The sequence below is a fragment of the Diceros bicornis genome, chromosome 2 (assembly GCF_020826845.1).
Source record: "Diceros bicornis minor isolate mBicDic1 chromosome 2, mDicBic1.mat.cur, whole genome shotgun sequence".
Taxonomy (NCBI): Eukaryota; Metazoa; Chordata; class Mammalia; order Perissodactyla; family Rhinocerotidae; genus Diceros; species Diceros bicornis.
The window spans coordinates 44,563,657-44,576,125 of record NC_080741.1 but is presented as its reverse complement, the minus strand read 5'-3'; the positions used below and the strand labels follow the sequence as shown (position 1 = coordinate 44,576,125).

General features: G+C 55.8%; 1 protein-coding gene across 1 annotated transcript in view; it reads right to left on the bottom strand.

The window, feature by feature from the left end:
- Positions 1–258: 258 nt before the first annotated feature.
- Positions 259–12,469, bottom strand: part of VIPR1 (vasoactive intestinal peptide receptor 1) — a 33,164-nt gene continuing 20,953 nt past the window's right edge. The window contains exons 4-13 of the mRNA XM_058555791.1: positions 11,147–11,253; positions 9,627–9,730; positions 9,018–9,150; positions 6,499–6,652; positions 5,891–5,951; positions 5,618–5,684; positions 5,153–5,244; positions 2,472–2,601; positions 2,193–2,234; positions 259–1,544 (exon numbers count right to left, since the gene is read on the bottom strand). Coding sequence (XP_058411774.1) covers positions 1,353–1,544; positions 2,193–2,234; positions 2,472–2,601; positions 5,153–5,244; positions 5,618–5,684; positions 5,891–5,951; positions 6,499–6,652; positions 9,018–9,150; positions 9,627–9,730; positions 11,147–11,253 — 1,082 coding nt within the window. The 3' untranslated portion in view covers positions 259–1,352. The remainder of the gene's footprint in view (positions 1,545–2,192; positions 2,235–2,471; positions 2,602–5,152; positions 5,245–5,617; positions 5,685–5,890; positions 5,952–6,498; positions 6,653–9,017; positions 9,151–9,626; positions 9,731–11,146; positions 11,254–12,469) is intronic.

The window sequence follows — 12,469 nt, the reverse complement described above, 5'->3', positions numbered from 1 at the left end:
AACAACAGTAACTAATAATAAAATAGAACAATTATAACAATATACTGTAATAAAAGTTATGTGAATGTGGTCTCTCTCAAAATATCTTATTGTACTGTACCCATCCTTCTTCTTATGATGATATGAGATGATAAAATGCCTACATGATGAGATGAAGTGAGGTGAATGATGTAGGGCATTGTGACATAGCGTGCCAGGCAGGACGGAGCAGGAGGGAGTGAGATTTCATCACACTACTCAGAAAAGCATATAATTTAACACTTATGAATTGTTTATTTCTAGAATTTTCTATTTAATATTTTTGGGCAGCAGTTGACCTAGAATAACTGAAACTATTGAAAGTGAAACCGTGAATAAGGGTGGACTACTGTAATAATCAGCAGTGATACAAATAACCAAGAGGATCCAGCTTGTTACAATATATAAAAGGCAGCAGTTAAGAGTCTGTGCTTTCACTTTCCCACCAGCCAGATCTGAGTTCAAATCCTCCTGTGTGACATGGAGTGGCACCTGGTCTCTTGGAGTGATCTGTGAAAAAGAGATCCCACCTTGCTGGGTTGATGTGAGGAATAAGGGGCCTATGAGTGCACATCTCTGAGCCTGGTTCCAATAGCTGGCACACAGGTGGGTAGCCAAGGGCAGCTCCCACAGCCCATAGGGAGGTAGGGCTAGTGGCAGCCTCCTTGAATTGTTCTGGCCATCCTGGGGCCATTCCACTTGAAAATAGCTGTGCTTCCCAAACTAAAGCTCCGTATCACAACCTTGAAGAGCTGGCAGCTAAGAGGAGGGCACTGGGGCGCGGAGACTGCATCTTCGGAGAGATGCCTGAATGGCAATGCTTAACCCAAAGGAACTTGACGGCAATGGTGGAACTTCAGGCACTGTCTAGGTGGTGGTGGCGGGTGACCTTTCGGTGCAAGACCTTTGTCCCTTCAGATCACACCTTGTTCCCGCATTGTTTAGGGATGCGCGGTTGCCTTCCTCCCCTGGGTCAGGAGAGCTACCAGAGGACGGAGTCAGGTGAGAGTATGCGGACGTCTTGCCCTTGATTGGCGGAGGAGGCCTTTAGGGGAGGAGTCTGATGACTGAGCTCCACCCCACATCCTCCACGGTAGGAGCTCCCAGCGCTCCAACGTGCAGAGAACCAGCTCCCCGATCTATGTACCCTCCTTTCCCCAGGCAGGCGCAAGGGCAGCGTTCTCCAGGGGCGTCTGGACAGTGACCTGGGGGTCTGAGCAGCCTCCGAGCCCAGGGTTGGGGCTGGCCTCGCCCGGGCAGACCTCTGCCCCCGGTGCCGCCCGGAGTGGGGGTGCGGGCGGGAGGGGCCGCCCTGGGCCCCTGGCGCCTGGAGGTCACACCAGGGAGACTTCGGCCTGGAAGCTGGAGGAGCGGCGCGCGCCCGGGCTGACGCGGGTCAGCATGGAGACCTGCGTGCTGCATGTGGCCCCGTTGCTGCCTCCTGACGGGTGGTGGTATTTGGGGTCCGAGCCCAAGACGCCCTGCAGGTGCCAGCGCCGCCACTTCCGCCGCAGCTCCGCCTGCACCTGGGAGAAGGAGAGGTGGTCAGGCCCGCCCCCACGAAGCCTCCTCCACTGCTGATTAGGCTGCTCTCGATGTAGGGTGCTGAGCCAGCCAGTCATATCCTATTGGGAATCTAAATTGAGAGATCCGGATGCTACCTTGGGCGGTGCACATTTGGGACCGTGTAGGGGCCAGGGTCAAATAAAGGCCATGAAGTGGGGGGAAGTGGGAGGCAGAGATCAGAGAATGCAGTCCAGGAAGGGAGAGGGATGCTGCCTGGGGGTGGCTGTGTCCCCGTTCTTCTGATCTCTGCCCTCCAGCTCACTTGAGCTCATCCAAGTGGATTTCTGTCTCTGTAACCAGGGCTCCACAGTAACTCAGCCTTCACTCGCTGCCCCTACCCATCCCAACTCACTCTACACACAGCCACTAACATAGCCACTTCTCAAACTCTGATGTGCACAAGGATCCCCTGGGGGGTTTTCTTGAAATGCAGATTTTAAGTCAGCAGGTCTGGGGTGGGCCCAGAAATCAGCATTTTTAACAATGTCCTAGGTGCCACCAGATTTACTAGTCTGAGGACCACACTTGGAGTAGCAAGGTTTAACCCATCCTTGCTCTGCACATCAGTGTTTCTGTTCCCTGGCCCCCAAGGTCTAGGAGGGGCTTACCTCGCCATTGAGGAAGCAGTAGAGGATGGCCACCACAAAACCCTAGGGAGGGAGTGGGCAGGAGAGGTGAGGCAGACAGACCCAGGGAGCCCCCAACCCTGCCCCACCCCTGGCCCTGGCCCTGGTGTTCCCCTGGTTAAGCAAATGGTTAAGCACACAGTAGATACCTAATCAATATTTATTACAAAAGATTGGAACCCAATGGCAAGAGACCAAGGCTCCAGGCTGAATTCCCTTAAAGCCCAGAGGAGAACATAGCCTTAAGTCAACAGTTCATACCTGGAAAGACCCCACGACGAGCTCAAAGACCATTTTCACTTCAGCCTTAAAGTTGTCGGGGAAGAAGGCGAACATGATGTAGTGCACTCCAAACAGGGGGATCAGCAGAAGGGTGGACTTGGCCAGCCTCCTGGGGATGGGGACAGGGGAGGCAGTGGGTGTGTGTGTCCACACATGTGCCTCTGGCGTAGAGGCAGCTGGGGCACAGAAGATGGGGACAACGACCAGGATGTGTGAGGATGGACGGTTGGCTCCCACAAATATTACGTCCACATCTGCTCCTGTCCCATATCTGCAGTGCCTATACCCTCATGCCCCCTGGCCCTCCTAGCATGGAGGGAAGGATGAGGGAGAAAGAAACCCTGTATTCTCACCCTTCTGGAGGAGAGAGTATAAAGGAGGGCCAGTGCTGAACCCCGAGGATGATGCATAATAGTGGTATTTCAGGCTCTATGGCAGCTAATGGGGAGATGTTCTCGAGCAACCAGGATCTCGAGGTCCTGGTTTTCCTTCTCCTGGTCTCAGTTTCCCAGATCTGTACAATGGGATGTAGGTAAGCTCAACATGGTCAAATTACAGAAATGGGGCCCACTGTAAACTCAGAAGTGCTTTGGGTACTATAAAGGGCAGTACATCCATGAAAGACCAATTCTGCACTGGGAGTGATGGCATTTAGGAAGGAAGTCTTTCTAATCGGGGTGCTGACCACATATACCCAAGGCCACTTGGGAGGATGGTGGGTGCAAAAGTTTGTGCCTGGTCACCAAGGATGACCCAGGGTCTACTAATAGTCCAGCCCGCTGTCTTGGGCATATCTGCTGTGTCCACTTCTCCAGGAGTTATCACCTTTTCTGGGATTGCATCCCTCTCCCCCTTCCTCTCCACAGCAATACACACACTCCCAGCATACCCTGAAGGACCAGTTCCTTCTCCACCAGCCTTGTGTGCTTGGCAGGGTCCACATTCGCTCTAAAGGACTCGCCCCTCTCCCATGCAGCAGGGCTTATCCTGGTTCAGGCCTCCCAGCCACCTGACCTTATAGCTGGTCCAGGTGTGTGAGCCCATGCTTCCCTGGCTGGGAGAGGTCTGAGGGGTGGGGTCGGGGGGTCTCTGCCTCTATCTCTCCTGCCTTGGCAGTCAGCCCAGGGAAGCCTAGCTTTGGGCCTAAAGTCCCACAGCAAATTGGGGTCAGAGAAGCTGGCCTTGCCCCTCCTACTCCTTCCTGGACCCGGTTCCCAGCCATGCCAAAATCCTGAGCGCTGCCCACCTCTCCTTGGCTGCAAACCTATCCCACTCGCCCGAGGCTGACAGATGGAGGCTTTCTTTAAATTGAAGGCTTATGGGGAGGTGGAGAGTGGGAGCTGACAGCCCCTCCGCAGGACGTTCCATCTCCTACTCCCCGCCCCCACTTCTGCCTGCTGACAGCTGTTCCGTTTCCATCTCACTTACGTGGACCTGGCGATGACCAGCTCTCTTTGCCTCAGATTCAAGCCCTTTTGAGTAGTTGTACATTGGGGGAAACAAGGCCCCACAGGCAAAGTGGAAGATGAGAGCACACAGGCCTGATGTGCTGCCCCTTGACAGACCGCAGAGCCCCGCAGAGCCTTCCCATCTCAAACTGGAAGGGAAGCTCCGCCTACACACCCAGCAGGAGAGAATGCTGTCATACCAGGAACGTGAGTCTTAGTTTCATCAGAGAGAATCACAGGATTCCAGAATAGAATCCTAAATCCAGCAGCTCGTGACATTCTAGCCAGGAATCTTAGAACCACAGCAAAGACTCCCCAGAGAGAAGCTAGGTCAAGAAGAACATTCTAGAATCCCAGGACTGGAAGGCCCTTGTGGGAGCCCCACGTTTGTCTTGTCTGTGCAGCACTGATCATCACTCTCCTGTCCCCATCTGTGGGCATGCAGACCCCTACTCACCTTCCCACAGCCACCCTTTTCATGTCTCTTTAGTTCTGTCTTCAAGCCTTGCTGTCTCATGAAACCCTGCCTGTTTCTCCTGTCCTCCGGAGCACAGGGAGCAGCGCTCACACCTTTCCAAACAAGGAGCACGACCACTGTCCCATGGATGCTGTGCCCTCCCCCTGCCATGGCGATGTGCTCCCAAACCCCTTTGGGAGGAGGAGGGGTGCGTGTCAGTTTCCTCACCTGTAAAATGGGGACAATTTTGGGGGGACTGTGTGGATGAAATGAGATGATGCATGGAAACCCCTTAGCATATGCCTGGCATGTAAACTGCAGATGTTATTATTATTATTGGGGAGTACCAAGTCCTGGATATAGCTGTCTTGTTGGTAGACTGGGGGATCCCCCAGGGCATTCATCTACTGTGCATTTATCGTGCCCCGTTCCTGTGCCAGGCACATGGTGTGAACAAGACACAGGTTATCTACTGTCTTCTCGAGCAACCTGCCTTGGCAGCAGATACACACATGGGTCAGATCTCCTGCTAGGTGAGTGACTGCAGGAGAAGCAGACATGGGGCTCACGAGCCTGGTGCAGGTGGGGCTGGGGCAGGGGACACTCGTGGGCTGAGCCTGGCCATGGGGGTGGAGGTGGGCAAGAGCAAGGTGGCTTTTTGGTGACTCTGGAGGGGGACTTCAAGAGGATATGGGATGGTTTGAGGACTACGGATGGGGATACTGGGAGGGCCAGGGTACTGGACCCACACTCACGAATATGGGCTGCTGTCACTCTTCCCGACATCTGGGGGCCGCAGTTTCTGAACCAGGATTCGGATGATGCGTATAAATAGGATGAAGTTCACCTGGAGGGTGGGGGCCAAGGTCAGGTGGTCAGAGAGGGGAGGCAGGGTGTCCAGCCCCCTGGGCTGATGGCCTGCCTTCTTCCCCGGGGCCCTGCTGCCCTTCCATCTTACCTCTCCCCTAGCTCTTCCCCTTTGGACAGGTCACCTGGGAACTCTACTTCACATCCCTGAGGATTGGGCCTCCCAATCCATTTTCTCTACTCTAGAGGAAGAACTGGTGGGAGAAGGGAGGGGGATGATCCTGCGTTGGGCATTGGGAAGCCTAGCTTTCAGTTCTGAGCTAGACGCGAATTTCCTGTGGGACCTGAGGTAAATTGTCTACCCTATGTGGGCCTCAGTTTCCCCATCTCTGAGTGGTGGGAGGAGGCCTTACCAAGATGGAGGTGAGGATGGGGGCCTTTATGATCCACCACAATGAGGAGTTGATGGTGTCCCAGCATCTGGGCAGGGTATGGTGGGGGAGAATGAGAGAGGTTGTCCTCAGCCAGAGGGAGTCAGTGGTCCTCCCAGTTGTTCCCGGCTCTGCCCTCTAACCCTTTAGAGATCACAGGCCCAGAGTCTGTTGCTCCCATGTCCCCCTCATTCCACCCAGGGGATCTGCCCCCAGTGACGGCAGCCAGGAGGAGGGAGTGGGGTGATAGCTCACCCATAATCCTCAAAATGGATCCTGATGATGGTCCACACCATGATGAATGTGCTGGGCACCCCTGTTACGGCCAAAGGAGAGAAAAAGAGAGGAGACGGCAGGAGAGGCAGGGATAGAGGGCATGGGGGAGAGATTGAGGAGAAAGAGCCAGAGAGAGGGAGGGAGAGAGAAAAGGGTGGGTTTCCAGCTGCCACCTATGGTTGCATAGGTTGTTCATTGTGCAAAGATGCTCCACTGAGGGGGTGAAACTGTATGCCTGAGAGGCTGTGTCCACCTAAAGGGAGAGTCTTTTTCTAATTTTGGTAGAGGTAATTCATAGATTAGCAGTGGCCCTATGTGTTTCAAGGGCTGAAGGGCAAATGGAAGGATGTTGGTAGAAACTGTCTGTCCCACAGATCAGCCCTAGGTACAGCTGCAGCCTGAGGGCACCTGCCCTGGGGTCAGACATTGGGGCAAGTTTTATCAACCCTTGGCTGAGAGCCTTGCAGGCAGGACCTGCAGCCCAGCAAGACCTAAGACTGCAGGCTGGGCTGGCACCCGCCCCCTAGCGAGCTCCCCAGGCCTTGTCCCCCCTGTCCCCAGCCTGGTAGCCCTCCCTGGTACCATACCCCAGCCGATGAGTATGTACCCCCAGAAGTATTTCCGCTCGGAGAAGAAGGAGACGGCCAGCAGGGTGTGCAGGTAGAGGCCCTCCACCAGCAGCCAGAAGAAGTTGGCCATGACACAGTACTGGAACAAGACCACAGCTGCCTTACAACCCACCTGCAGGAGGAGGAACAGAGAGGGGGCTCACTGGGGCTAGCAGGGGTCCCTGCCTGCCCACATCTCTGTCTGGGGTGACAAACAGGGTTGTGGTGCAGCCAACTTAATCTCTGTTATTTTTGCATTATCACCTTAAAAATGTACTCAGTCGTTTTCCCATTTTCCCTGATTTTAGATCATCTGATGCTTTGGAATAAGCTTGCGATTTTAATTATCCATCCATCAATTTATCATCTATTCATCTTCCTATCTATATATTTATCCACACACCTACCCATCTGATCATCCACCTACCTACCTATCCATTTATTCATTTATTTACCCACCCACTCCTTAGACATCCACTACCAACTCACCCATCTATCCATCTACCATCCTTCATCTATTCGTCTTCCCATCTATCAATCCATCCACACACTCACCTATCTCTCCATTCATCTTACCTTCTAACATCTACCACCAATCCACACACCTAGCCATCTATCCATCCATTCCTCTATCCATCTGTCCATCAATCTGCTCACCCATCCTTCTACCTATCTACCCACTCACTCCTCTACTCATCATCTATCCAATTTTTCTTATTTTATCCATCTATCCCTCCACCTACTCAGCCATCCATCTACCTACCCATCCACTTAACCCCATCTCCCCATTCGTCTTATTCCAGTTAGGATTGAAGGCAGCTGGAAGACATACGAGGGAGAATTCTTGCTTGTTTGCAAGAGTCACTTGAATGTGTCGGGGTGTGGGCTGTGGACTGTAGAGTGTGGCCCAGATGGAAGTGTTGAAGAGAGACAGGCACTGATAAGAGGGAAGAGGAAGGAGAAACACAAATGAGGGAAAAAAGGAGAGGAGAGAGATGGCCATTCTTCCTGGGAGCCAGAGAAACTAGCAGAAGAATGGGTTCACCAGGCAGGTAAGGACAATGGAGGAGTCAGGGAGACCCCTGAGTAGGGCAATCAGGGGTTCTGGGCGGCCCACTTGGCATCATTAGGTTGTCTGGGCCCTCCATCCTCTCCCATTTCAGATCAAACCCAGATACCTGTGACCCAGAGCTTAAAGTCACCCTCCTCCAGGAAGCCTTCCAGCTTCCCCTCCTCCCTGTACCCAGAACACAGGTTCCCACCCTTCCTTCCTGTGCCCTTGACTTCGAGACATCCTCAGAGAGCAGCGCCTATCCTCCTCTCCCTGTGGCTGGCAAGTCCTTCCTCAGGTCCCACTTCAGTCCCCCTAGCTGTAGGCATGCCTGTTTCCCCCATCCTCCTTTGCTGTACAGCAGGGGTAACTCAGCTCTGTAACAGGACAATTATCTGTGCTTCTCTTTGCCTTAGAAAAGCTTCACAGAGCTGCTAATGAGTGGGGAAGCCAGTCTCCACAATTATCTGTAACAAGCGCGCTGGAGGCTGCAGGCTGCTCCCAAGCTCTGCGGCTCACACTGCGCAGGTCTGACTCAGCCCCAGCTCCTGGGCGGGACCCTCTGAGGAGCTCTGGGAACAGTCAGGGGGGATCCTCTGGGTTTTCTCTCCCTCTTGTTGAGATGCCTGAGATTCCACCATTCTAGGTTCACTCTCTGGGGAGAAGGTACTGATGACCCCTGAAATAATGCACTGCTTCCGTGGTCACTCATGAGGCAATGAGTCACTAACCGCGAGGAATGGCTGGGAGCCAGGGCTGGTCTCGTGCTCTCTGTCCTAGCTCGGGGGCACTCAAGGAGGGGGCCCTGAGCTCAGAATCACCTGGAGATGGACCCCTTAGTGCTGAATGATGAATTCTTTCAACGCTCTCTTAACCTCTCTTCCCTAAGGTGGCCCAGAACTGACTGAAGGCAGGGGAAGAACAGAAGGGGAGGGCTGTATGCCTTTGGACTGGCTCCAGATGGCAAGGGGGGAAAGTAGGAAGGGTGACAAGGTGAGCCAAGCCTAGGTATGCAGATGGCAGAGGGCAGAGTTGGAAGGAAGCCTGGAAGTCCTTGCACAGATGGAGAAAGTGAGGCAGGGAGTTCCCAAAGGTCACATGGGAAGTTAGCAAGAAAGGTAGGATGGGGCTGTGGGCTTTGGCCATGAAGTAAACCATTTCCGCAAGGACAGGCATTTCTCATTGGCAGGAGCAGGGTCTGTGAACTCCTAGGTGGTTGAGCACCACCTCCTGTTGCTGGGAGGGGGTGGGATTCAAGCAGCTGCCAAGTGGGGTCGATGGGGTTTGGCCATCCTTGGAGAGAGACAGAGAAAAAAGGAGAGAGAGACAGGGAGACAGAGAGAGGGAAGGGGAAACGAGAAAGTGAGGAGAGAGGAGGGAGAAGGAGACTCAGGTAGGAGAAGAGGAAGGAGAGACAGAGGGAGGTGGGCCTGGGCGGGGTCCTCACCGAGCCCTCAGAGCAGTGATCCGACTCCCCGCTGTGGAAGAGGGCCAAGTCTTTGATGAAGACCGCGGCAGCCCTCAGGATGAAGGATATGAAGAGGTGCATGTGGATGTAGTTCCGCGTGCAGTGGAGTTTCCTGTGTGAGGCAGGCGGCCAGATCTGGGAGGCGGAAGGGGCCTCCTGCCCCCATCCCAACCAACACTGTCCAGTGCTCCGAGCAAGGGTAGGGCAGGGGGAGCATGTGGCCTCCAAGTGCAGGCCGTGCCCCGAAGTGGAGGTCCTGCTCCTGGGCATCCCATCCCCGTGTGCAGCTCTCAGCTCCCAGTCTGGCCTCCAGGTGCCTCATTCCAGAGCACAGGCCCCACCCTCTGGTGCCTCATTCCCAGGTGCAGGGCCATCCTGTGGGGGCCTAGGGTGCGACAGGTGGAATACTCTGAGCAACCTGCTGTCTCTAGGGGAGGCTGGCTTGGCAAGGGGCCTGGGGCAGGGACTGTGTGCTGCCTGGGGGATGACAGTGGAAGCGGGCAGAGCATGCCTGGGCCAGGCTGGGCTTCAGCACGGCAGTGACCTGGCAGGGCTGCTTTGATGCCTGTTGCTGGGGCTGGACCTCACCTGAACAGGCTCAAGATGGCTGTGGCGACCAGAAGGGCAGCAAGGGACAGGCTGTAGCCGATGGTGTAGCCGGTCTTCACAGAACTGTAGAACACTGTCTGCTGCTGCTAGAGGGAGGTGGGTGAGGATCCCGGGTAGGGGATGAGATGGGCTCACCTAGGGGGTGTTGGCAGAGGCGGGATGCCCTACACACCCTGCCTCTCATCCCTGCCTTGGCAGATGAGGAGGCTGAGGCCCAAGGCTCCCAAGAGCAGCTGAGCAGCCCCCTTCGGTCCCCAGACCCCTTGATCCCCCAGTTTCCACACACGGGACAGGACTGCTTCCCAGGGTGGGGGCAGGGGTTGAATCAACCCCCTCTCTCTGCTTCTTCATGAGGGAAACAGTGAGGGAAGGAGCAAAGACCTCACAGTTTCTATTTGTCCATTTGTTCATTCTTCAGTCATGTGTCTGCACCCCTTCTGTGCCAACCCTGGGCTCAGCATCCTAGAGGACCAAGACTGCTTGCCCTTCAGACCCCGACAGGAGGGTCCCTCACCGTGTGGTTAGGGGAGGCACACAAGGAATGGAGAAGGGTAAAGAAGACACTGGGGGTAATTTCCCATTTGGGGCTCTCATCAGCAGGATGAGGGCAATCTGGCCTTTCTGGGGAGGCAGGACAAAGCTGGAACCAAGGGCTTCCTGCTGGCCCCCTCCGGATGCCCTCCCCAGGGACACACACGCAGAGCAACGGTCACTGGGCAGGCCCCTCCTTCCTCTCTACCTCCCATGCCCTGCTGGAAGAGAGGCAAGTGGTGAAGCAGGATTTAGGGGATTAGGTTCTGCCTGAGGATCTGGTGGGCTCTGAAGGCCTCTGAGGCAATGCCTGTTCTCTTGAGAGGAGTGAAAGCCCTGTCTGAGAGGGGTGGCTGGGGGTGGGACAGGAGTCGTCTCAGACAGACAGACAGACACACGTGCATTCGCACACCAAAGCAGCGAGGGGCTCCAGCTGAGGACTCCAATTACACTCCAGCCTCCCCATCAGTATCCCTACCTGGCTTCTGGCCCCACATCCTTACAGTGATCACCTATGCTTCACCTGCTTTGGGGCAGATCCCTGTCCTGGGGCTGAGGACCTGCCCCTGTCCCTATCTCTGACTGGCTGTTGGGTATCTGCGGCTGGTTCCTTCCGAGATCGGCACCTCAGTTTCCCCTCTGCACATGACAGGGAGGATGGTATCTGCCAGCCTTGCCATCTCCAGGGCTGGAGCAAGGCTCCCCCCTGGCAGTGGGGTGGCCTGGCCTGGGGGTGCTGCTTCAGCTTTTGCTGCTGTGAGCCTCCTCATGAAAGCTCCCTCCTGTATCCTGTCGGGGGAGCCAGGGGATGAGCCCCCAGAAATGCAGGCCTGGAGACGGAGGAGGCACGAGGAGGGCAGAGCCCGGGAGTCCTAACTCCCACGCAGACGGCAACCTCACCCCTGGGTGGGAGAGAGCGGAAGGAGCCTAGCAGGCTAAGGGGGGCGGGGGGTTGCACTAAGGCCCACCTCGTCCAAACCCGATGCCTTGTCATCCAAGCCACAGGCAAGGGAGTAGGGGCCAGGCTCCAGGGGGGTCCAGCCCTCGTCGGTGCAGCTGCGGCTCACGTTGCGGCCTGGGCAGAGGGCAAGGGCAGAGGGGAGAGAGTTTGAGGCTGGGGGCAGGGCACATCCGTGGAGTAGGCATGGTCTCAGACCTACGCCCACCAACCCCTGCTGCGTCAGGGTCCAGCTGCCCTGACCTAGAGACCCAGGGCATCCCAGGGGAACCTGGGGCAGGGAGCAGCCCCTCCAGGGCTGCCAGGGGACCCTCTGTCACAGATGACAGTCAGAGCAGACATTTCTGGGCTCAGTCCTGCCCCTTGTCACATCTGAACCTGGACCCAGGTGCAACAGAAATGGATTCTCGTCACAGACTGCCTGGATCGTTGGCATAGAATGATCCCTGACCCTTGCCATGAGCTAAACGCTGACCCTTGTCACTGGGCCACAGGAGCTGGTGTGGCAGATGGTTTCTTTGTCCTGTGGGTACAGACAGCAGCCCTCTGGCTGAGGTGAGGGGCCCAGGCCTACCCAGTCCTCCTCGGTCAGCCTGCCTGGGCCTATGGGCCTGGGTTTCCTTCCACACCCGGTGGGGCTCAGATATGCTGTTGGAGAGGGACCAAAGGTGAGGCATGAGGTGGGTGGGTGTTGGAGGACACCCAGTAAGGGCACAGATCTGAAATCCTCATAATGGAGAAGCAGGGAGTTCCTGGCAGGGGAATCTGCCCGGGCAAAGGCATGTGCAAGCGGAATCAGGCAGCACAGCATGGCAGGATCTTGGGGCTGAGCCACATTGAGGCTGGGGCTCCCGGGCACGTCACTCTCCCCTGTTCTTGGAGGCCCAAAGCTGCAGCAAAGGGACAGGACCAATATGGGGCCATGTGAGGGGAGGGGTACCCCCAAGGATCCCCACTCTCCAGCCCTGGGGAGGTGTCCTCTTCCCTGAGAGGGAGGGAGGTTTAATAGAAAATGGGTGTGCCAGAGAAGATCCGCATTCCCCGATCACAGGACTCAGTCAAGAGGCCCTGAGTCCAGGAGAAAGCTGGCCGGCCAGGCTTGCTGAGGTGGGAGGAAGGGAGGAGGAGGAAAGAGGAGGGGAAGAGCAGGCAGGAAAGGAGAGGGAGAGAGGAGGAGGCAGAGAGGAGAAGAGGTAAGAGGAGGAGGTAAGGGGATGGAGGAAGAAGGAGGGGGAGGGAGAGAGAAGCAGAGAAAGAGATATGGTGAGGAGTGAGGAAGAGACAAGAAAGAAGATGGGTCCCAACATCCTTGCCCCTAGCTCCTTTCTTACTG